General features: G+C 45.5%; 1 protein-coding gene across 1 annotated transcript in view; it reads right to left on the reverse strand.

The window, feature by feature from the left end:
• Positions 1 to 14,781, reverse strand: part of eIF3d1 (eukaryotic translation initiation factor 3 subunit d1) — a 63,768-nt gene extending 48,987 nt beyond the window's left edge. Inside the window, exons 1-5 of the mRNA XM_050174191.3 lie at positions 14,568 to 14,781; positions 14,396 to 14,441; positions 13,457 to 13,593; positions 11,475 to 11,563; positions 1,239 to 1,563 (exon numbers count right to left, since the gene is read on the reverse strand). Of these exons, the coding sequence (XP_050030148.1) occupies positions 1,239 to 1,563; positions 11,475 to 11,563; positions 13,457 to 13,593; positions 14,396 to 14,441; positions 14,568 to 14,735 (765 nt within the window). The 5' untranslated portion in view covers positions 14,736 to 14,781. The remainder of the gene's footprint in view (positions 1 to 1,238; positions 1,564 to 11,474; positions 11,564 to 13,456; positions 13,594 to 14,395; positions 14,442 to 14,567) is intronic.
• Between the last annotated feature and the right edge of the window lie 11,021 nt (positions 14,782 to 25,802).

Consider the following 25,802-nt stretch of genomic DNA (forward strand, 5'->3'; position numbering starts at 1 on the left):
ACCAGCGAGGTGGTTACCAACAGATTGTCTGTCTGTGTGTAGCCGGTGCTCTTCATCCTCGACAGCTGTGCACCCGAGTTTGAACAAAACTGCTGTTTGCCGCAAACGCTGCGGATGAAACTGTGGTTGCCATCGGTGCGATCATGAGCAGCAACCTTACGGTTGTGATGGCACATGACCAATGCATGCACCAAGTCAAAACAAAACTGCTGCTTGCCACAACTGCAGAGACAAAACCATGGTCGCAATCAATGCGCTTATGGATGGCGACTACGCAGTTGCGAAGGCACGCGGCTGTAAACACAAGAATAAAGACTTTAAAGACACAAACAGGGACGAAGCGTTCAGGCGCTGCTGTCATTTATGCATGATTTCAGCTTACGACTATGGCGATGGCAACTCCACCACTTCGTTTTGGTTGGATGTTAGCGCTGTTCTTGCTCTTTTGCATCACACACTTACGGCACTCCGCACTTGCCGAGCTCCGAGAGGAGTCGGAATGAACCTATGTGCGGTTAAATACGTCCAAATTAACGAGAGTTTGTTTGCACTAAATATTGCACATGGGTCTCAGGACCAGAGGACGAGTCCGAATTGTCCACTTTCCAAATTAACGAGGTTTTACTCTACCATGAGTGCTTACTAATTCTGTATTGTGGGCCTAAAGCCAACAAAGCTCCAGACTGATTTTGTGCAGCACAAACCAAACTACCGGCCATGGCAACCTGTGGTACATATCGAGCTGTATGGTGGGTGAACATAAAGCGCACCTGTGGCCCCAGATATCACGAAAGTTCAAGAGAACTTTTAGTGAAAGTCTGCAAACTAATTTTCCACTGTGCCGATGCTCTAGAAGACAAAGTCAATTTTACCATCGCAACGTTTTTTTTTTTCAATGTTCCCGAGTATTCCGACATTTTCACAGCATCGCTAGAGCCTGAAAAATGCTGGCAACTGTAAATGTGTTAATAGTCGCCTGCTAGTGGTTGCACTAATTTGCACAGCAGTCCGAGTGCAGTTCAAGGCTCCAGCGAGTAGCCACATGCTGGCCCTGTGTAAGGCTCACCCCTGTAAAGAAATCCTAAAAACAAAGTGTCCATCTTAAATGACTAAATACGGTATGGGTTAACGGTATGGAACACAAATACACCTGGTTCTCGTCACTCCCACCACGATATATGTGCCCCCCGGTGGCTGGGGAAGGAAAGAGGGAAGAGGAGCCGCTCGCATGGACCGACCTGTCGGATGATGGGGTCGTCGGTGGTGGTGACCTTGTGGAAGATGCGGTTGATGCGCTGCAGGGGCCGCTCGTTCTTGCAGGTGACCAGGTTGTAGGCCTTGTCGTAGAACTCGACCGCGCCGCACCGGTACACGTCGTGCCCCTCGCCCACGGCGGGCAGGGAGAGCTTGAAGAGCCGGGGGAAGTCCATCTCCTCCAGCACCTTCCAGCTGGGGCGCACGGCCACCGAGGCCTCACGGTGCTTGACAGGCACCTGGCCACCCTTGTTGTCAAACTTCTGGCGCATCTGCTTCTGCCACTTGCGCACCTGCTGCATACGCTCCCTGCACAGAAGATTGGACAAGACCAGCGCAGAGGGTCACCATTGTCTGTGAAGATGAGTTAGTACTAGAAATTCGGAGATCATGTTTTTAATTTTAATAGTGATCATGTTTTTCATTTTCCACAATATGTTTGTTTCATTTTACACAGTGTAATATCATCATCATCATATTTTATGTCCACTACAGGACGAAGGCCCCTCCCTGCGATCTCAGATTACCCCTGTCCTGCGCCATCTGATTATAACTAGTGCCCGCAATTTCCTAATTTCATTGTCCCACCTATTCTTCTGCCGTCCTCGACTGCACTTCCCTTCTCTTGGCACCCGTTCTGTAATCCCAATGGTCCACCGGTTATCTTATGGCGTTTTTCACTAGTCGATTTGGAGTGACCGCCGAAATCCTCGAGCGAACGCTCGGGTTTCACAAATTCGAATTGGCCAGCGGAATGCAAAAATGCTCCGCAGGGGATCACACAGGAAGTCTGCGTACACGTCACACAAACCGGTTCCGAAAACTATGCCTGACTTCCGCTCTGTATGCTTCCATGGCAACCAAAGTCGTCGTCCCCCGTGTGCATTTGACCACGGCAGTCGCAGAGTCTGCCATTTCGATGTCGCACCCACTAGGATTGTGCATGGACAATGTACAAAGAAGGCTTCGTACAGCAGGTGCTAAACGCGAGCTCTATATAGCAGCACCGAACGCAGCCATTTTGCGAAGCAACACGATGTTGTGCATACCGACTTCGCTTGAAGATGGAAGTGACGCAAGCTATTTCCGCCCGAATCCGCGCCTCAGTGGTAGAGCAAGTGAGAGCGATCCAGCGCAATTTGATCCGAAATGACCAGCAGAAAGCGTGAACCCGCTCCAGATTGACCAGTGAAATTCGAATTTGTTGCCACGGAGCTAGAAATCGTGCTCCGAATCGACCAGTAAAGAATGTCATAAGCTACGCATTACATGGGGTGCCCAGCTCCATTTTTTTTCTCTTAATGTTGATTAGAATGTCAGCTATTCTCGTTTGCACTCTGATCCACACCAATCTCTTCCCGTCTCTCAACATTACACCTAGCATTCCCCGTTCCACAGCTCTTTGCGCGGTCCTTAACTTGTTCTCAAGCTTCTTTGTCAGTCTCCAAGTTTATGCCCCATATGTTAGCACCGGTAGAATGCACTGGCTGTACATCTTTTTTTTTTCTTAATGATAATGGTAAGCTTCCAGTCAGGATCTGACAATGCCTGCCATATGCTCTCCAACCCATTTTTATTCTTCTGTGAATTTACTTCTCATGATCAGGGTCTCCTGTGAGTCATTGACCTAGGTAAACATACTCCTTCACAGACTCTTGAGGCTGACTGGCAATCCTGAACTTTTGTTCCCTTGCCAGGCTATTCATCATTATCTTTGTCTTCTGCATATTAATCTTCAACCCCACTCTTACACTCTCTCAATCATTCGTTGTAACTCGTCTCCAGCATTGTTGAACAGGACTATGTCACCTGCAAAGTGAAGATAGCTGAGATATTTGCCGTTGATCGTCACTCTTAAGCCTTCCCAGTTTAATAGCTTGAATAGTTCTTCGAAGCATGGAGTGAATAGCATTGGAGAGATTGTGTCTCCTTGTCTCACCACTTATAGATTGTAATATATTGATTAAAAATCTTTTTAACTCTATATTCAATCTATCAATCAAATCATCTTAAACAGAGAAAAAAGGTAACCGGAATAAAGCCTCACAAACTGCAGCTTGACACAGTCTGACCCCACCCCCCCAAGTTCAATTCGGCAGTGAGCTGCACTGGCACATGTATGAGGTGGCCTGCCATATGCAAGCACTGCATAAAGGAAAAAAAGTGAGAAAAAAGGAACTAACATAATACATTCAGCCACAAAACAAAGGTTTAGCTAACGAAAACTGCAAAGCCTCAGTTATGAAATGATGCAATGGTAATAAACTCAGGTGCAGACCAAAAAACAAGAGGAAAAGGAAAAGCGTGTTCAAAAGATTGAAAACTGAGAAAAGATAGGCGTGACAGTAAATGCATTTCTTAGCCTTGCACATAAGGCAAGGGGTGCCTTCAAGGCCAAGGATTCTTGGAAAAAACTTCACCTTATACATGTATTCAAATAAAAATGGTATACCGGGAGGGACAATAGGTATTGCAGAGAGGCATTAGAGAGAGGCATTACCAATACGCTTTACTGAATTTGCTTCGTTATACTCTATGATTCATTATATCTGATATGTCCACATTTGCTATATTGAGGTTCAAGCGTGTCATTGTGCACTTGCTGTTGGCACTCCCAATGCACACAGAAGACTGTTCTTAGCCATTGAAGAGAAAGATGTTGCAGGAACCCCTACAGATGATTGTCAAAGTAAGCGAATAGCTTACGCAGAGTGGAGAAGTTAAATTGACACACTGGCAATACCTTTCAAGTCCACTGCTGACGTCGATAAATGTCTGATGATAGCAGCACAAATTATATTTGGGAAGTTTCGGTACAGTGGAACCTTGTTCATATACACGTTTCCGGGGTGGGAAAATGTTAGGAAATGCGTACCGTATTAACATGAGCTTCTTTACATGATTTTCGTTGGTGGAACTACACCCTTGCATTACATTTGAATAATGGCAGAATTTGCAAATTATAAAACAAATATCCTAAATTCAGCAGTTTTTAGCGTTACGTTGGCAGCCTGTACCTTTACATCTCAATCCAGTCCATACACTCTAAAAACAGCTGCACCATTTGGGGTGTATATTTGCCACCCAACAATAACCATCACCTGTCTTGCGTGCAGTTCATTTCTTGAAAACGCTGCGTTCGTTACTTTCCTGTCGAGAATGCTCTGCCATGCTGATAACCTGCATGCCGTTAGTAACTGGAAAGTACCGGGCTCACAGTGTTAAAGAAAGGAAATGTGGGCAAGACAGATGACAACTATTGTACGGCAAATATACACCCCAAAGGGTGCAACTGTTTTTAAAGTGTAGAGAACTCGACTGAAGTCAAAACTTGTTTTTCTCCTTGGAATCGACGCCATTTTCACTGTACTGGTGACTGGTGTTACAGTTATGATGCTGCATAAACCTGTGGTCTTTCACACTGTGACTCCGATTATTCGATATGATGCCCGCTTCGAGAGACAAGCAATTTTGATGGCCGAGAAGGAGGGAAACTCCGCCATTGCTCGGTGGCTTGACGTCGTTGATTCACAGATGGCCGGACCAGCAGAAGGCCAATTCACAGCCGCTTGGAAGAATTCTGGACCTCATAGGGGCCTGGTTCCGCCCCTGAATGAAATGGTCGTGCGGCCTCTTTCGATGTACCCAGTGGCATAGCCAGGGAACGGGAGGGAGGGCTACCGAGCTTCAGCCTCCCCTCTCCCCGAAATTTTTCTGGCTGGCACCCTGCTCCTTTTTATGCCTGGCGCGTCGCCTACAAACAAAGGTGCATATCCTTCGAACGCCCGCGCCAGACAAGCACAGGATAGGACATGCCTTCAGGTAAACCAAGGGCCTGCTCAAGGTAGTACTCTCAAGTCTTGTTACTACGAACATCACATTAAGGAAGTTTTCAGATTTATGAATATCTTTAAATACCTGTAAGAATGCCTATACAGTTGAACCCACTTACAGTTAAAGCTTGTTAATTCGAAATTTTCGATAATGAGAAGTAGCAGCCGCGGTCCATCCAGCAATGTATTGAAAGCAATATGTAACACATCCCACTAATTCACACTGAAATACACACTGCCACCGATAATTCGAACTCCGCGTCACTGTGGATAGTGAGAGTCCTAGCATAGAGAAAGGATTTCAACAAGAGGGGGCACTAGGCGAAAAGTGGCGACAGGAAATACATCATGCTACTATTAACGCTGACCGTTTGCTGCCGCGAGCTTCGAAAAAAAAAAAAAAAAAAGAGAGAATGTGAAATGAAGTTAAGACATTATTTCATTTTATTTATTGTTTCCTGGCAAAACTAAAAATATTTGCATATAAATTGAATTACACTTTGCGGCTCACTTTTCTTCCGTTGCCTAGCGACAGGCGAACAATGCGCCAGGCGCATGCGTCATTCGTCCGACACACCACTGAAGCGAGCGAGACCGGCTGCACATCTGAGCGTTGGCCTGTTTGGCGACCCAGCTGGCTGTTTTTCTACTCTTGGATTTAACTTGGTTTGTTGGGCTCCCTGCAAATTCTTGCGTTCCTTCTGCACTTCGACATGGCACCACTGCACTATTGGACTACGGCAAGGTGAGAAATTTTGTTCGACAGTCTGCAACGCATTTCAAGCAATTGGGCTTACGGAGACTTGTGACACAGCGTAAAACAGCTCGGCCGTCGTGGTGCCCTTAAGTTGAATTAATGACTCGTACTGGGAGATGCTTGCAGTGCTTTCTATGAGCCCCAACATTATTTTAACTTACTTTGGTAGCTTTTGGGGACACTGGTCTCGCACAGGGCCCTGTGATGCAATTTTGCGTGTATTGAATCTTGCTGGGACAAGTTTTGGCACTTTCTCTAATCCCCAACATTACTGTAACTTATTTCGTTACTTTTTGCGGTACTTTCCAAGCGTAGTGGCCACGCCTGGCATTGTGACGCGGCTAGCGAAAAGCAGCTCGGCTATCTGGCCAGATCTTTCGCCTGTACTGAATCTTACTGGGACAAGCTCGTGACACTTTCTCTGACCCCCAACATGATTATAATTAATTTCGTTGCATTTTGGGATAACTTGAAGGCACACTCACCACGCCTGTCGTGACGCAGCGACAAGCAGCTCGGCCATGGTGACAAAGTTAGTTTGGCGCATGCTGAATCTTACTGCAAATAGTTTGTAACAATTTTTATGGCCCCGCAACAACTTAAACATTCTTTCGGTGCTCACGCTTGTCGAAAACGCGACGAGCAATTGCAAAGAGCAATAACACGGGAGAGCGTTGCATGCACAGGCAGAACACGCAAAAGATAATGCCAAGGAACTCAAATACCAAGAACTTGTAACTTGAAAATTCTGTCTTCTGAACGACTGAACACGGGCTTTGCACCCACACATTTGTCTTGAGTGCGAGTAGCGAAAATTCTGCGAGCATCCAGCATGGTCTGGTTGAGGGATTGGGTTGTCGTCACCTCTGTGCATTCGTAGCGTACTATCAGGTCGATTGTAGCCAAGTTTTTTTGAAAACATGCAGTAGTCCGTGTATTCATGCTCTTAAAATGGAGGAAATAAGTCCCGGGAAGAGAGGAATGCTTGGAAATAGGATGTTTTCGTGGTATGTACGGTATTGTTTGAAATGAGTTGGGTATTTTCTATGCCATGTATGTAAAAGTGAACTGCTTTTGTTTGTAATGCCGCCCATTCACCACTTTTGCACGTTTCGCCTCTACATGCATTATTCGTATGTGTTAATACCAAAATGACACATGCTTGTAATTTACTCTTTTTCAGCTGATGTCATCCGGTGGAGGTTCGAATGGGAACTACTGCTGCTTACCTGGTGCCACAACAAAAAGCCCACAACGACCATTTATATAGAATAAAATAAACATTTCCTCATTTCACAAGGCGCCTTTTTCCTCATTTCACAAGGCGTCTTGCGTCTTTAGGAAATTGCACGTGGCACATATTCAATGGAGGCTTGTAAAGATCGTTCACAATCATTTTTACTTAATAATAAAACGATTTCGCATGAAGACTGTGCGCGGCTGAGCTGTAGAAGAGATTAAAAAAAAGCATCGATCAGCGCAGCCGGCATAACGCATTCCATTTAGCATTCAAAACGCGCACATGAAACCGAAACTGGAAGTGTGGCTCAGGTGTTAATGCCGGTGGCTTGGTATGCTGCAGTCAATTCGGCCACTGGGCTCTATGGGAATGTCCACTCTTGTCGAATCCTTTCTCTATGGTGCTAGTGCGCCGCAGCGCGTTAGCAACATTGGTGCCGCCGCGCTGCTTTGCTTTTTCCATCTGCGGCCCTTTCTTTAGGCCTGACTGGAGAGCGGCGCATTTGCGCCTGGCCAGGCATGGCCAACACCTCTGTTGCAGGTCGCTTCTCTCACGCGAGGTTCCGTATAAAGCTCAAGGGCTATAGAATTGTCGCCGTGCGCCGCATGCTGTATGTGCCAGCGAAAGCATGCGAGGGTGAGCCAGCGAACGTGGCTCAATCTCGCATGCGCGAGCGAGGAAGACGGGGCAGATGCTCACCCTCTCCTGTCGCGCACGGGGGTGAGGCAGAGGGAGGGGTGGGGGGGGGGGGATGTTTTTCTCCGGCGGCTGCTGCTTAAGGCGCGGCCATGCTGGCACCATATCTTGAAAGCAATCTGCGACGTGGCCAAAGTGCGCGCCTGTGTGGGCCTCATTTCCAAAGTGATCTGTGATGTTTGCAGACTGCGCATAGTGCCAGTAGCTTCGTATGCAATGTGCTTTCTATGTTTCGTTCGCGTTGAAGCGAAAGCTGTACAAAGGTCAATTTGCTCGTTGCTAATGCTGCAATTCCTTACTCCAGCATTTTTCAGCGAGTTTCCGCGGTCATCGAGCGAGATATGTTCATGTTTACCTGTGCGCGTGTGACAGTGTGCTTGTTAATTTAGTTAGTAAGCAAATGTTTACAAATTTATACGGCCAATAAAACTACTATCCTTATTTCGTATAGCTATCTACTAATTTGCTATCTCAATTGATGCTTCACTTTTCGGGTGCAACTGCGACATTTTTTCCTGCGATGTTTATTAGGGTCCTGAGAAGTTTATTGTAACGAAATTATACTGTAGTAGTATTATTATGCCCCAAGCATGCGAAACTTAACAGAGAATAATGCCCCCCCCCCCCACCCCCCCCAAAAAGAAAATCCTGGCTACGTGCCTGGAAATACTTAATCTCAAACAAGCTTGAAGATGACGTGATCTCGTGTGATGACTTACGGAGATAGTTTCGCTTTCGTGAGACTTAGCTCGTCCTGGCACCAAACCCCTTGACATATACGGCCGATAGTCCTCTTGGCACTGATAATGAGCCTGGCTAAGTGCTAAAAAACAACTGTTTGGGACGCTTTCGGTGTCACGCAAAATATAGCGGAAGTGAAGCTAGCTCCGAAATGGATCGCCCAAGAATACCCCCCAAGACGACGATAAGGGAAGAGAACTTATTTCCATACTGTGATTTCTTGAATAAAGGTACCATTTCTTCCATTCATCTCACGTTACATTCACGGTTTCATTTTTCTTGTTTATTTTGTGCGAATGCAAAGTGGACCCTCGCGTTAAAATTGTGGTCATGTTACATATGAGTAAATAAGGTACTACCCGGGAAAACGTAAGATCCAAGGTCACTGAAAAATTCGGCAGAGTCAATTGTAATTGACATCTACGTAATGTGAACTGTTGCATGAGTCCCTGTAGCACAAGGCACCAATGTCTGCCGACCTGCTGAGGCACTAGCGGCCAGAGACGCGCAATGTCGCTCTTGTGGCTTTGGCAAGCTTGCGTTCGCATTATTTTAATTCGGCCAGAGTCAGCAGCTCCTTTGGGTGGAGCATTCCGGCAGGAAGTTCTTGCGTGCCCACTCAGCGAGAATCTTTGCGGCCCAAGACGCAAAGGCACGTCTAGCTAGTGAGGCAAGAGTGGCCCATGACACCTACTGTCTTAAGACGGTGATGGGAAATAGAGCTGGTGGGCAATATCAGAATACAATGCCACCAGAGTGAAACATGATGGTCACTTCGTGCCGCCGCAGGCACATAGGGTTATCGCCTATTAAAAGCATGCAGTACGCTTCCTATGCCACATGCACTGTGAAAGATTTAAAACAGAATTGAATTCTGGTGTTTTAGGTGCCAAAACCATGATATGATTATGAGACATGCCGCTTTAGATGGTTCTGGATTAATTTCGACCTCCTGGGGTCCTTTACCGTGCACCCAATGCATGGTGCGCGAGCATTCTTGCATTTCGGCTCCATAAAAATGCAGGTCGCCAGAATTTCTTCCCACAATCTCGGGCCTAGCAATGCAACACCAAAGCCACTACGCCACCATGGCGGCTATGTGAACAGATAGGCGAAAATGCTTATTGCAGTGGCAACACAGCTGTCGAGGGTGACACGTGACAATCCGCGAGGAGATTCACTGGTACCATAACAGGAAACCGGGGGCGTGGCAGCATTTTCACGCGATGCAGGTGGGGAAGTACTGCAGGGAAGCTGCCACTGCGGACGCCTACTGCTCTCGGTCACGCGTGCGTTGCGCCTTTTTTTTTTGTTCACATGGGCTCTAGTTGCTAGAAGACATATCACATGATCGCAATTTGGTGACATATTGAAAGTTGGTATCAGAAGATAATGTTTTTTGGAACGGTATTAATAGATAAAAAAGAAATTTAACTGTATTGGTAATTTTTTTTCCTTACCAACCACGATTGTTGGCACCCGAAAATCATGTGAAACCGGATATCAACAAGGTTTTACTGTTGATGGCATGACACCATGACGATGGCTGCACACTTATGCTTCCTATCCCACTCACTTACTCCGAGGCCAGGTACTCGATTGACCATACGCTTTAAGATTGTGCAGATCACGCACACTGTGGGAGTCGGTCTAAGCGAGGCTTTGGTACTTTGGTGAGCTGGCAAGATGAAATGGCACACGTCAACAAGAGATGCGTACCAGACTTCGGCGATGGATATACCCTGCAACCATCAGCCCAGGTGGCAGAACAACGCGACAACAAGCCGTAATTGCCATCACCAATCGGAGCATCTAAATCATCAAACGTCAAAAAACTCTCGTGTAAACGCACATGCATCTTAAAGATCTAGCTGGAATTTTACGATGAACATGCCTTGCCGCTTGGTTGCACAAGAGCATGCGCCTTTTGCTCTGGCGAAGAAAGTCCATCCAAGAAAACGGGTGAAAGAGCCAAACACGGCTTTACGCTTTAAGAATGTTCTCAAACTAACAAAGCTAAACAAAGTGTGACCATGGACCTTACATAAACAAATGAAAACAAATGTGACATTATCAAATGAGTACCTGACAAGCTGTGAACTTGTAACATTCGTAAAATTACCACAGACACGACATGGGCAGGGGGCAATAGCATGCATGTTTTAAATGTGTGCCCAGTGTTTACCTTTCATAGGTCACATACACAATTTATTAATGATGATTTATCTTCGGATACAGCGCACAAGCAGCGCCAAACTTGGAAGTGCAGAGACTGACGAGTAAAACATTGTTTTTTATATCCCAGCAACTATTTCAGCAACTTTGTTGTTGCTAATTCCGAAGGCTCCAGGAAGCTGTCAGAATAAACTTGCTTGAAGCAAGTATGCCTGTGGTGTCCTTCCACCATTAGAAGACTTCCAAGTGTATGGTTGTGCTCACTAGCCACACTTTTTCACAAACAGAATTTTTCGCAAAACATGATGCAACATTAGTAAAATCATAGAATGGGCACAGATTCGTTAACATTGTGGAAAACTTGGCGGCAGGTATGCAAATGAGTACCTGCAGCAGTGGATCAGTGGCTATAGAGTTTTCCTGCTGAACATAAGGACATCGGTTCAATCCTCAGCCATGGTGGCCACATTTTAATGGTAGCGGCATAAACAAATACTCATGTTGTTGGATTGCGATGCACACACACATATATATACATAAAACCCAGCTGGATGAACACTCGTTCGGCGTTTCTGAAAGCCAATGTGTTGCTTTGGTCCGTTAAACGTCAATTTCTTTCCAGACAACAGGAAACCTGCCATTATGGTTGACTTACTAATCACAAACTGTGCTGGCAATGCGGACACATGACATTATGAACAGGCTAACCAACCACCGTTCGGTCTGCATTGCCTACATGCGACAACGCCAGGACAGAGACCAAAGGGGAGAGGCTCACCGTTCACGACCTTTGGCCGACTTGGAGAGCACCTGGAGCTGCTGCTGTTGCACCAGCTTCTGCCGCTCACGGCTCCGCATGTTGCGTTGCTGAAAAACCACCAGATGGTCAAGCGACAACCTCAAGGCGGATGACAACAACACAGAAGTTGTACCACCGGAAATACATCTGCTACAGGTTGATGCTGGCATAGCTTCCAGTTCTGCTTTTCCTTTTTATTTCTATGCTTCCTCAGTGGCTTCCATGGCTTCATTGTCTGTTGGATTCAAACGGTTGGGAAGATCGAGCCCCTCAGTTCCTCTTCTTCCCATTCTTGCCACATGCATTTATTTATTTACAGCACCCTCTATTTATAGTACCCTCTATAGTACCCCCTATTTATAGTGTGTTACAGAAGGGGGATGGTAAATATGGGAAGGTTGTTAAGCTAGAGCGCTTAAGAGCCAACCTGCCAGCTTTAAAATTCGATAAAATGCAACAGTTGAAAGCCAATGAATACAAAAATTTGGTGAAAGATACTAAAAACTGTCTAATTACTCAAGGAGCTGACTGTATTATTAAAGGTTTGTAGGCTTCGTTCCACAGGGACATTGTAAACAGGCACTCTACCCAAGAATGATTTGTACCACAGACAAACAGACGCTTAGGAAGTTTGTTCATGTAATGGACACTGATATTTCAGCTGCCATAATGCATTTGTTCTATAAGTCGATGTTAGTGTAACACAGGTAGTGTCTGCACAGCCAATCAGTCTGACAAATTAAGCTATGAATGATCGAGCAGCAACTGTGGTTGCATTCTTTCAAAAATAGTCTTGCTCTAAACTAGGACGCAAATGAAAAATCGCCAGATGGCTGGTGTCAGCACAAGTCTAAATAAACTAAAGACTGACACAATATACCTCCTTCATGTTGTGTTTGTATCGTCTGTTTTCAGCTGATAATAAATGCAGACACTGAAAATATTACTCAGACAGTTTGCATCCAAAATGACACTTCAGAAATAAATCCCAAGCCTACAGTTTGTATTCACAAATTTTTTTCCTACTTAAATAATTTAATGTAAATAATTAAAAATTCCCCTTTCTTTTTTTTTCTTTTCACATTTCAAAAGTTTGCTTGTGTGCAGGACAACACTCGTGCGTAATGGACATTGGGAGAAGCATTGCCCACGAACTCGAGGCTCAGGTGGCCAATTCAAATTCTTTACTACCTTACGCTCACATAAAATACCACTACTAATTTCAGAGTTCCTGGTGAGGCAGGAAACAACATGAATAACCAAGAATGAAATTTCTTTCTATGGAATAATGCATTTCCATCATTAGTGTAGGGCATGCATCAAGTAGGTGTCAATGCTACAACACTTGCTTACACAAAGATCAAGTGGGGGAATAAAGATTGAAGCCCGTGGTACTTTACATTTCATGACATGCAAGTCTGATGTGCTCCCACATCTTACAAAATGGAATTTGCTGCATTGCTGGCTAGGTTTAGAGTCAAGCTGACTTAAGACTCTACAGTGCAAGAACTTCTTCCACAGTGTTCATGCGAGATTCCAATATCCCACATATTGTGCTAATTTCTATTGCTGGGCCTCAGCTAATTTTTTAAAGGAGCACTGCAACACTTCTTAAGTACGGCTTGCAATCTGTAGACAGTGCAGCTGCGAACACGTGAGCCTAATATTATTCCTCTAAATGTAGCTGGGAGCCCACAATCTCACATACAACACAAACAAACATATAAAAGATAGCTTTCTCTTTCCTTCCGTGCGTTTGATGTGATAAGCCCGGCCAACAGTCGACAGATGCAATTGAGTGGGTGATTCTTCATGATCGCGAGTTTACTGCGGCATATGAAGACTCTTGTAACCCTCTAGCAATTGGGGAAATGGGATGGTTGTCAATGTGTCTGGCCCATCCTTGTCCTCTCGAGTGGACAGTGCGAATCCACGAATCGCTCAGAGGAAATGCTGCTCACCTGGTTCATACGGAAGCGGCCACGTTGGTGCATTGGCTTGTGCATGCGTGTGGTGTCCACCAGCTGGAAGGTGCTCTCGTCTTCGTCATGGTAGTATGCGTACTGAGTGCCCGACCCAAATTGCGATGAGTACTTGTCTGCAATGATGGAGGGTAAGGTCACAGAAGAAGGAGGCAAGCGGACGTGCGGGGAAATTCACAAAGGTTTGCAAGGCACTCGGCTAATGTGGCCAGACCCCAAGATGGGACAGGAGGAATATGTACAGAGCAAATGTACGGGCTATGTACGGGCTAAAAGACTCAGTGAGCAGCAGGTTCACTGCTATGACATTGAATTTTAGTGACTAGCTTAGAGAAACACTAAATAGAAACAACTGATCAGTTCAGACTCGTAAAGCATTCTTAGACAAAACTGTATTTTCCTTTATCTCATTGCAAGGATTTACTACTAGAAGAGAAAATAAAGGCTAAAAGTCCCATTTCCTTAATTTCGCATTGTGATGCCAGCACTGTATGTCAGTGCGACATGATGGATTTTGATGGGTTTATTTTTTCTACCTTCACTCTCACTCTCTTTAGAATACCATATAGTATATCTATAGAGAAATTAAAGAAATTAAATAGGGGCAAGCAGACATTGTCAAAATTCATGTTGTCACAGCAAGCTGTTGCGCAAGCTTTGTTAGCCAGCAAATTAGTGGGATCGCGTTGACGATTCGCACACCAGGCGGCTGCGGTGCAATGACCCGACCGCACTCCACGACGCTCATGCTCGCTTCACAAAACTGCGGAAACCTCGGCCCGCAGAGGTAATATCCGCACTTCACAGCGATCGCGTGTCGGACGGTAAAGATGTTCACAGAGACGGTGCGTCACTTCAGCGATGCACGGAATGTGTCGCACGTCACAACACATCATTCAGACAGAGGAGAAGACTCACTGGCCGCTCTCCTGTCCTGATACGTGGTTCCCGTCCAGTCAGCCACCTGCGCAAACGTACGCGAGGCCCGTCAAACACGGAGCACATGCGACGACGCATCGCGATCGGCGACCGCAAGAGGCCGGCTGTAAACGTGTGGCGAGCATGCCGGCGGCACTTCGCTAAGCCTCACCTTGCCGAGACGGTCGCTCTTGGCGAACGGCTGGTACGGCATGTCCTGGTATTTCTGAGGTATGGCGCAGGGACCCCATCCATTGGGGTTGTCCTGTATCGGCGGCAGCACGAAGCGAGCCGTCATTGTGGACGAGGAGTTTCTGTTGCACCCGGTGTCGGCTACCATATGCGTCAAGCCGTATGCCAAGGAAAGCGGACCGCTAAGCGGAAGCTGTGGGCTGTAGCCGTTGCGGACGACCGGAAGTCGGGGTTGCCTTCAGGTTGCGGATAAATGCGACAAATGACGCGAGAACCAGAACCGAAACTGAATTTTTTTTTTCGCCGTCTTGTGTAGAGTTTCTCACTATATTACCTAGAGGGAAATCTGGCGCTGCGGTATGCGCGGGAATGCCCATAGAGTTCCATATACAGTAATTACTACAGGCATAGAGTTTCTCACTACATTACCTAGAGGGAAATCTGGCGCTGCTGCGCTGTGGTATGCATGGGAATGCTGGTATATTGTGGATTCGGATTGGCATCGTTCTCGTAAAGACAGGACACCTTGAAGACGCGCTTGCCGGCCACGCGCTTGGCAAGTACCGTTCCGTCTGTTACAATGATTCATTTTCTACTAAAACAGCACATGAAAAGCTGTTTTAGCTTTATTATTACGCGAAAACATGTTTTGTTTAACTATGAAAACTTGTTATTGTGTGTACGACTACATGTTACGTAAAAAGTATCAGCGGGCCGCTAAAGTTGGAGGACAGACGAGAAGGTTCGCGCTCGCTTTGAAACAGTTGGTCGTCTGTTCTTGCTTTTCTTCGCTTGGTCATGCATCGTGGGTGAGTAAAGATTTAATATGCGTGAATGGAAACATTTTATGAAGATTTTACTTTGAAAACGCGCTATTTGCGTAGCCATATCCACGTTTTAGACGAAGCCTCTTACAACACCAGCCAACACGAGCCTCGCAGACACATATACCGTCATTCCCATGACGGCACGGTGCCCCCTTAAGAAACTCCCATAGACGGTGGCGCCAGATTACCCTCTAGGTGTTATAGTGAGAAACTCTATGACTACAGGGAACTCTGGCATTGCAGTCGTAGTACTAGGGTGGCTAGAAGGGGAGGTGTGAATACCGGCGGCGCTTTCCTTCGGGCGCGCGTGACCCCCTTGCGCACCGATGCCACCAGGGGGAACGTGGCGCTGCTGCTCGCGGCGTGGTGTTCTGTGGTATTACCAGGCCCCGCAACACTCTCAAGTTCAACAAATGGCCACAGAGGGCGAAAAATCAATCGAGGCGCGTTTCAGCATAAGCGCGCAAGTGGAGCTACTGTAATTTGGTCGAATAGTTTAATTTGTGCTTTCTCTGCTAGGGGCGCTGAACATGCTGAATTTTTTAATTTACACAAACCATTGACATGAACAATCGAGGTGTCTAAGGATGCTTTTTTACCTCAGGCAAATAGGCAGTTGATTTTCTTTTAATTTGATTGTTGAAGCTGCTTTTTAGTCATAGCGTCAAGGTTTTTGTGCTCGATTAACCACCGACAGCCGACAGCCTATTGGTATCGATGTGTTTCCTGGCCGTTGGCGTTCGAATACTACGGCGGTAAAACATTTCCGAAGGCATGCTGGTTTCGTCTGCGAGTCATTACATAGACTTGCTGTAAGAAGGTCTACTCTTGGCAAAGAATAGTGCCTCATTTTGTTTAGGCGTTGACTATCATAATGAATGCGGCGGAGGTTGAGGGAGTACGCTTGAAGGTACGTTTTTATGCCGTTGATCTCCATAACACCGTAAGTACGCAAACCGATGTCGCAGAACACCCGATGCATCATTGTGTGTTCTCCGTCATCGCTTGTTTGCTGTATGCCTACTAATTCTTCATTTCTTCAAGTGTTGTATCCTCCTTTTGTCCTTGTTCTCTTGTGCTTCACTTACAGTATGTCGTTCCGTCAGCTGTAATGCGCATTTGCAAAACCAATACGTTTGATAAGACGCAGTGGTTATCATAATTTCACTACACGTGTATTAAGCTGGCACATGTGGTTCAGATACAGATACCTGTATGCGAACTTGCACGACGTTGATGCGGAGATTAGGATAATTATGACACCCGTAAGGAAGAGGCAGCTGACGGCCGTATAAGCTGTTGCGTTCTTTCCGCCAAACTACCCGGCCTGGTAGTGCTGTAAAGATGCTGTATAAAAGTCCCACGCGGTGACAGGGAAATTAATGTACTTAGCAGCCGACCGTACGTTTTGTAGCTTAGGCCTTCTTTCTTGTGCGTTTGTGCTACCCTTATTAATGAGCCATCTCTTGACTATGTTCTTGACTATGTAACCGCGTTTGTGTGGATGCGTAGACGTGTGCTTTTTGTTGTACTTGTAAAATGCAAATAAAATATTTTCAGGCTTACTCAATCTTTGGTGTCGTGTGCGTTTATTCCAGTCGAGGCCATCGTGCCACCTGGAAACCGCATTCTGTCAGTAGCCCTACACGAAATGCAACAGCTGGAGCGCGGCGGCACAACTCGCCGTAACGGCGGCGTAATAAACGAAAAACCGCTCGGAATGCCCTTAAAAGTCAGTTCAGAGTGTGCCTTAACTCGATATGACTCAGCGCTACATGTATTCTGCTGCGCCTCGATCGTGCTCCCGCCAGTTTGGTTGCTGTGTGGCAAGCGTAGCGCCTACATAAATATGTAGGCGCTACGTTTGCTACACAGCAACTAAACTGGCGGGAGCACGATCGAGGCGCAGCAGCCAGAAACCCAGTAAAGCCACAGAACACCTGGTAAAGCGTGTGCAAACCTGGTGAAGCGTGTGCAAAACCCCGTTTCCGTTTCCTGTTGTACAGCGCCACCCGTGGTCACATACTTTAGTTCACGACGCCACCGCTACGCTTATTTCCGTAGCACTGTAGAAGGTACAGTTTCCCTTCTCTAAGTTTGTATAGGTGTTCTGTGGTATTACGGCGTGTATAGTGCACTATAACGGCGTAGTACTCCCGCGCTGGCCTGCGCCCTCCGCTGTCAGTTGGTCTGTCAGTTTGGTCTCGTCAGTTTGTTCTGTGGTCTCGTCGCCTGTTTTGGAGTGTTCCTCCCGACATTCCGTCATTCGAGGGCGAGATGCTGTGGACCACCAAAGTTATGTTGAGCACCGCAGCGACGCACGGCTAGTTTACTACATTGCAGGTTATGTGGTGAGAAGGCGTGTTTTGCCCACACATTGTGAAGACAACGAAGCACCATAAAGGCAATATCCCCAGAGAGCTTCCACCAGAGGCATCCAAAGAGTGGGATCTTGAGGGCCTTTTATATCCCTCAGAATCGTTCTATAAGCTGGACAATGCCCTTGAAAACAAACTCACTCGTTTATTCAGTGTAACACTCGCCGTGGTTGCTCAGTGGCTATGGTGTTGGGCTGCTGAGCACGAGGTCGTGGGATCGAATCCTGGCCACGGCGGCCGCATTTCGATGGGGCCGAAATGTGAAAACACCCGTGTAGTTATATCTAGGTGCACGTTAAAGAACCCCAGGTGGTCATAATTTCCGGAGCCCTCCACTACGGCGTGTCTCATAATCAGAAAGTGGTTTTGGCACGTAGAACCCCATAATTTTTAATTCAGTGTAACACGCTAGCATGCCAAAGCTGTGGCCGAGATTTTGCAGTCAATTGGTTAATGTCAAAAGATTGGTTGCCTAGACCATTCTGCTACCCTGACAGCCTCAGTTATACGTTTTTATTGCCTCACAAGGATTCACTTTTTGCTTAAAAGTTTCAATCAGCAGAGCAGTGAGAAGAAACGGAAAACACTGAAACCTTGTGTGTTGTAAATATTTTTGCTTACTTGTAAATAAACGATTTCATGACCAGATCTGTTGCTTCACTGTCTGCAATCATAGTAAATTCCTTATATGAGCGTCAAAATGACATGCTACGTACAGGTCTGCAAGCGCAGACAAAAAGTGGTTTGTAAATACGTCCAGACTTTATCAATGTCTGCAGTTTACAGGTCTTACGGCACGCATAGGGTGATTGAATGCTGATCTCGAGGACGGCGGTCGCATTTTCAGGGAGGCGATATGCAAGGCGCCCGTGTGCCGTATGACGTCAGTGCGCGTTAAAGAACCCGAAGTGGTCGAAATTATTTCGAAGCCCCCACTAGCTCCTAACACCCAAAGCCAGCTCACGAAATGCGCACAGACAAAACGCGTTTGAATCTCGATACAGTGCGAACTGGGCCCGTAAAATCTCGCAGGAGTAATGATTTGGGCTGACATAACATTGTTTTCATGATAAAGATTCATTCGTTGACGCTCGCAGAAAGCGCGGGATACCCGAAACGGGCTCATTTTCACTTCGGTGGTAGAGATGCAGCCGACGCGAGGCTGGCGAGGCGCTCATTTCGGCTGCGTGCTTACCCCGCCTTGGTGAACAGCGCCGCCCCGCGGCATCGGTGCGCTGTGGGGTCACGTTTGCGCCGCCGGTATTCACACCTCCCCTTCTAGCCACCCTACGTAGTACCACTGTAGCCTCTTGATAATTTGAAACAGTTTTGAAAGTAGCGACACTCTCCTCCTCGCGGCGCTTTTCTCCTCGATTCTCCTCGCCCGCCGGCTCCGCACGGCACGCTTTTTCTCCTTGGTTCCCACGGACCATGCCACGGACCACAGCGTTCTATGGAGGCGTGTAATTTTGGGCCAGTTGCGCGCCCCAGTGGTGTTGAAAATATTGGGATATGCTGATAACAGCATCGATAATGCTGAAGGCAACGTTTATGAGGAGGTTGGTATTTTCTTAAAGCCGTTAGAAAATGAGCTTTGAGGCGAGTTCTATACTCCAGACAATTTTTTCTGCCACATGATGAGATGCTCTACTTAGTGCGTCTGATCTAGTATTGCTTGTGGCTTATTAAGCGAAAGCCTTAAATCTGTTTCAAGGTCGCGTTGTGCGAATATCACATGACCGAAAGAAGGCTGGAAGTGAACCAAAGCATGTGCAGCCGTGTAAAGAGATGATTACTAATTAGCAAAGTTACGTAATGATTGATTATTGATTGGATTAAGATGAATTCAGGTAGTCTATGAAGGTGGATTAGTAAATGAAGGGGGATTGAAGAAGGATTCGGGTGGATTAAACAGGATTAAGGTCATTAAGGATGATTAGGGTGGTTTTAATCTCCAATCGGTTTTAATACTCCATCAAGCCTAATTCACCTGAATCCACCTTAATGCTCCCTTATCCACCTTAATCCTCTTTCATACATCTTAATCCTTCTTCATTCATATTATCCTTCCTTGCTTCAAAACCCACCCCTTATGTATAATGCAATAATGTATGTAATGATAAGTAATGTAATAACAAAGAACCAATATAATATTCTTTCTTTGCTTCCTTCCCCCCCACTGTAATGCCTACGGGAGCTGTGGGTATTGTGATAAATAAATAAAATAAAACTGAACTGAATTAAAGTAAATAAAGGAGGATTATAAGGTCGATTAAGGAGGATTAGGGTGGTTTAAAGTCGATAAAGGTGGATTAAAGCGCATTAAGGAGGATTATCATGGATTAGAGTGCATTAAAGTGAGCAAGAGGATTAAGGTCCATAAGGAAGGATTAGGGTGGATTAAGGTTGATAAAGGTGGATTATGGTGAACTAAGGTACGTTAAGTTGGATTAAGGTGGCTGAAGGATTAGCATGGATTAAGGTTTATTACAGTAGGGTTTACAACCTTAATCCTCCTTCATCCACCCTAATCCTTGTTCATACACCTTAATCCCCCTTAATACACCCTAATCGACTCTAATCGGTTTTAATACTTCTTGAACAAGCCTAATTCACCTTAATGCTCCCTAATTTACATTAATCCTCTTTCATACACCTTAATCCTTATTCATGCAGCTTATTACACCTTAATCCTGCTTAATATACCCTAATGCACCTTAATCTACCCTGAGCCATCCCAATCGGTCTTAGTCCTCGTTTATGAAGCCTAATCAACTTTAATCCTCCTTTATCCACCTTAATCCTCCCTAACCTTTGTTCATGCACCCTAATCTACCCCAATTGGTCTTAATACTCCTTCATCCACCCTACTCTGCCTTAATCCTCTTTCATACACCTTAATCCTTATGTCAGTGCTCCTTTACATGTAAGCACAAGGGACATGTGCTTAAGGGCATAATCTAAATCTTGTGTAAGTGTTTGTTGGTGAATATCAAATGGCCCTATATCTAAGGCCATTAGATAGGGTGTTACTACAAGAAGCTACAAGATTTTTTTTGTGCACTCTTCCTATAGAAACAATATAGGGCAACAACAAAGTAGTTGAGCCTAGTGAAGAATTCACTCAAGACCCTTGCCAATTTGGCAGGTTTACTATTACTAAAGGATATGAAGGCCAAGCATGTTGAAATTCATGCCCAAATCTCACCAGCATTGCATCACTTATTTCAAATAATTTTTACTTTGTCATTTTGCCAGAGTAAAGGTTGTCGAAACCTGCTAGGCTGAGTGTTTGGTTCCATTTGAATGCAGCATAATCCATCTTTAGTAAATTAAACCCATCCTTACTGATATGCAGTTAAGCAGATCAAAGCAGATGCTGTCAAAATGCATGTGACAGAGTGTTTGGAGTGGGCATCCTTGGGTGATATTTACCAGAAGGCAGTTGCGAGCTTATTGCACATAGCAGCTACAGCATATGAAAACCAGCACTTTATTAATTTTTTTACATACCACAGACCTTTAGCAGGGCTTCAGCTAGTGCTGGTCGTAATCTACTATAATTTCAGCTATATGGCCGTCGTCATCACATTTTTTTTTATGGTCTTACAATTCATTCCCACTGTACAATCAAAATCTCTGGCAAGAACAGAAACAGTATGACTGGAAACTGCAGAATTTTCCATCTGCGGAGGTGGCTGGCTGATTGCCGTACGAGATGCTTTGTGAGCTGGCATTGATGCCTAAATCTCGAACTGCTCTGCAAGCGTACAAAATGGGTTTTCAGATGCACTCTTACCACAGAAGAGAGACTAGAATGTCTGTTACCTGTGAAATATGGCACATACCTACGACGAGAGAGTGGTTAGGATTATCCATGAATACAACATCAGATTGCTTTATATTGCGACTAGCTTGATAGTACATAATATTAATACTGATATGTGACAAAAATAGACAAGGTAACTAAAGAACTACCAGGTCTACTTATGATTGAGCCCCAAGGGGAAAGATCGAAACATTTGTGTTAACCAAGGAAAAATCTGACATCCACCCCTTTGTAACAATTGCTACAAAGGAAACCCATACGGGTTTCCTGAAAGGAAAGCCTTGCAGTTGAAGAAAAATTTGTCCGGTCCGGGACTCGAACCCGGGAACACCGCCTTTCCGGGGCAGCCGCTCTACCATCTGAGCTAACCAGGAGGCTAGCAGATATCAGGGCAAAGTCGAATTTGTCAACAACTTGAAGCAAAGGAAAGAGATTCATGTAATAGTTCTGCGGGACTATTGCGTCAAATAATAATAATAATACGAGGGTTGGCCCAGAAATAAGGTTCCCATCAATTTTACAAATAGACAACATTGTTTATTCTCATAGAAATTTACATCACTAAGAAGATGAAACTTTGCTCTATTTTTCTACATAATCGCCATCTTTTTCTATGCATTTTTGTAGACGGTGCTCCAATTTCTGTATCCCGATGTCGTAGAACTCCGTCGCCAACCCGTTGAGGAAGCATTTCACCTCTTCTTTAACTTCGTCGCTCCGGAGGCATTGGCCACTCAAGTGTGCCTTTAACTTGGGTAACAAGTGATAATCCCTAGGTGCGAGGTCTGGACTGTACGGTGGGTGGGGCATAACAGTCCACCCAAAGTTTGTCAAAAGTTCCTGGGTTTGACGGTAGCCGCGAGGTCGGGCATTGTCATGATGCAGCATTACACCGGCTGCCAGTCGTCCTCGCCGGTGGTTCTGGATAGCTCACCTGGGTTCTCTTAGTGTTGCACAATAACTGTCTGAGTTGACTGTTGTCCCACATTCTATGAAATCGATCAGCAGTATCCCCTTACGATCCCAAAAAACACTGGCCATGACTTTGCCAGCAGAAGGAATCTGTTTGAACTTCTTTGCGACTGGTGACTCTGGGTGGCGCCACTGTTTAGATTTTTGTTTTGTTTCAGGAGTGAAATGAAACCCCACGTTTCGTCTCCCGTAACAATACAGTCCAACAATCCTTCCTTATCTTCTTGACTTTTTTGAAGAAACTGGCGAGCACAGTCAAGGTGTTTCTCCTTGTGGTCTGATGTCAATAGCAGGAGTACCCATCGAGCACAACACTTGTGATACCCCAATTTTTCTGTCAAAGCTCTTTCCACTGTACCGTAAGAACTCCCAGGAATCTGAGCAACAAGTTCACGGATGGTGATCCTCTTGTTTTGATGCACTTCGCATTGGACCATCTCGATAGCCGCTTCTGAAACCGACGGTCGGCCACTTCGTTCTCTACCGTGGACTTCCTTCCGACTGGCACTAAATTCCCTGCACCACTTTCAGACATGTTGAATGGACATACATTTGTCGCCACACACCTCTGTCAATTGACGATGAATATCCATGGATGGAGTCCCTTTCAGTTTCAGTTTCAGTTTATTGATGTGTTTGAAATGTTTACAGAAAAAGTAACTCTAGGAGGTCCCATAGTCAAAGACTGGGGAGGGACCTTCAAAAACGAATTACGGAACAAATCTCGCACTTGACGGGATCAACAATGAGAACCTCCATTTCAGACGGCTGCTGAGCCAAGCATGAGTGGTGCAGCGAAGTGCGACCGGGGGAATCAAGAGTGGGGAAATAGCCACGCACAGCAGTGGCGCTGGATTTTGCCTCGCAGCTTCCCGTGTGGCTGGAGCTCTTTGGGAACCTTATTTCTGGATGAACTCTCGTAGTTCCCAGACCAGGACGAATTTTTCTTCAACTGCAAGGCTTTTCTTTCAAGGAAGCCGTATGGGTTTCCTTTGTAGCTTAGAACGACAGAAAGGTTTCCTTTGTAGCAATTGCTACGAATGGGTGGATGTCTGGTTTTTCCCTTAATTACCACTTTCCACCTTGCGAGCTTCCGCAGAGCTATTACTTAAAATTTGTGTTAATTGCAAGAAAAAATGTGTTTAAGATGTCATCCTCCCAGCAGCAACAATATGATTATGCACAAACTAGCATTACTCTTCAGGCACACTCCAGGCTGCTCACACCATTATCTACAAGATTCGAAGGCCAACATGCAAAAGGGGGTAGCTGTGAAATTCTTTTTCGGCTGAATACCTTCAGCAGAAAAGGAGAAAGTTTTTCTATGAGTTTTTCTAGCACTCATGTTCTTATTTCCGTTGCAATACAAACCTACACTTGCTCATTTGAAGGTGCAAGTGCTGAATTGAATATTGTAGAATACTAAATGGCATCGTGTACCGTTATGAGGAACATCGAACAGACATTCCAAGGAAGTGCGAAATATTTGTAATCCAGTACGGCAAGGAGGGATTCATTGTTGATGTCGACAGAATTTGGCCAGTCAGAAGGCTAAGGCGCTAAATAAATAAAAAAAAATCCTACAAGTCCACTATTCAATGTTTTTGCCAAACTATCCAAAACATCAATGTGTGCAAGCCCACAGTGACCAGGAAAAGAAATAAACAACTTTCTTGAAGATGGAATGAAAAAGAAATGTTGTGACAATTCAGAAATGAATCCTTTGTACTTTCTCAAGTGACATACGGATAGAGACAGTCGTCGAGCACAATTACATGTGACACATACTTCTGGATCTTGACTTGAACTCATGGCAGCACTGCAGGAGCAAGTACCACATTCATACTAAAAGAAACCCTTGAAGGGGTTCTTTTCCACTGCTTGCTCATTTATGTGCTGATAATGAACCGTAACTTTGCGTCGATACAAACCACCCATTAAAATTGATCATGCACTAAGCAAGAGCAGTCAGGAAATAGTGCACTATACAAAACATAGTTGTGAACCCGTATGGTGGCTCCATAGATGTGGTGTTCTGCTAAGCAAGAGGTCGTGGAGATCAAAGAGTTCCTATGGGTAGCCTACAACATGAAAATAAAGTAGAGCCTCGTTTACCAGCTGCGACATGCACAAGCTAGAAGTGCTTCTAGCGTCAATTTTATGTAAACAATGTGCTATATTTGCACATGTGGACCTGCTTGGAAAGCCGCTGTGAAAAATGTGCATGAACACAGTCCAACACACTTGCACCAGACAAACAGGCATAGTCAAATAACCGAAGGTTGATGTACTTGCTCAAAAGTGCCGAGAACAAACCTTGAACTTGTAAAGATCCAACGCGAGTTTATCCGCTCAGGTTGATACGAGGGATCCCCTGCATAATCGCTGATCGAGAAGTTCCCTGGTTTTATCTTGCACGCACATGCACACCTCGGAAAATGCTGAAAAAATTAATTTCTGCTACCTCGCCTTTAGCTTGTCTTCTCTTGCTCTGGAATGGTTGCAGCAACACACGACAGCGCATGAGACCATTTATTTGATGTACACTTGCGATAGTATGCGCATTGTTCTCCTCACTATGAAGTGCACCAACATGGCGTGCTGCCCGGTTGCTGCCGTTCGTGCATACACGCTATTGAAAGCACACAGAATGAGCTACAAGTTGTATGGTTTTAACTGTCCTTTTTTCTTTCACCCACTTAGGTGCATCTGTACAGCCAATGGATACTATGCCCACCAGGCTGGCGTTTATGACCAGTGCTTTTAATGAAACAGCACAACGGAATACAGTCAACCACGTGAGGCGCCTCTGACAGCATGTGCAGTGGGCTGCGACGGATTGAATGATTTCATCAACATTTTCGCTGGGTGCAAACCTGTGAATCTCTTTATCATGCATGTGTGGAAAAGAAACCCAAAACCCACGCACATACTTGCTTGAAATAGTCAGGCATGTCCCATTTGTTGGTGTGCCCACATGCAGGCATTTGCTAATGCGATCCCCTCTATCTCCTCTGATAACATTCTGACAAATCCACTGCAGCCACCCTTTGGAAAAATAGCACATGGCAATTATTTCGAGGTAATAAGTTCTCTCATACAGGATAAATAAAGGATAAATTAGCAGTACTCTTGGGCAATAATTTCCACTTTGCAATGGTGGCGAGCCTAAATCCCGCTAGGTGTAACACCAGTTTGGTATTGGCAAA

This window comes from Dermacentor andersoni, chromosome 8 (genome assembly GCF_023375885.2).
Source record: "Dermacentor andersoni chromosome 8, qqDerAnde1_hic_scaffold, whole genome shotgun sequence".
Classification (NCBI taxonomy): Eukaryota; Metazoa; Arthropoda; class Arachnida; order Ixodida; family Ixodidae; genus Dermacentor; species Dermacentor andersoni.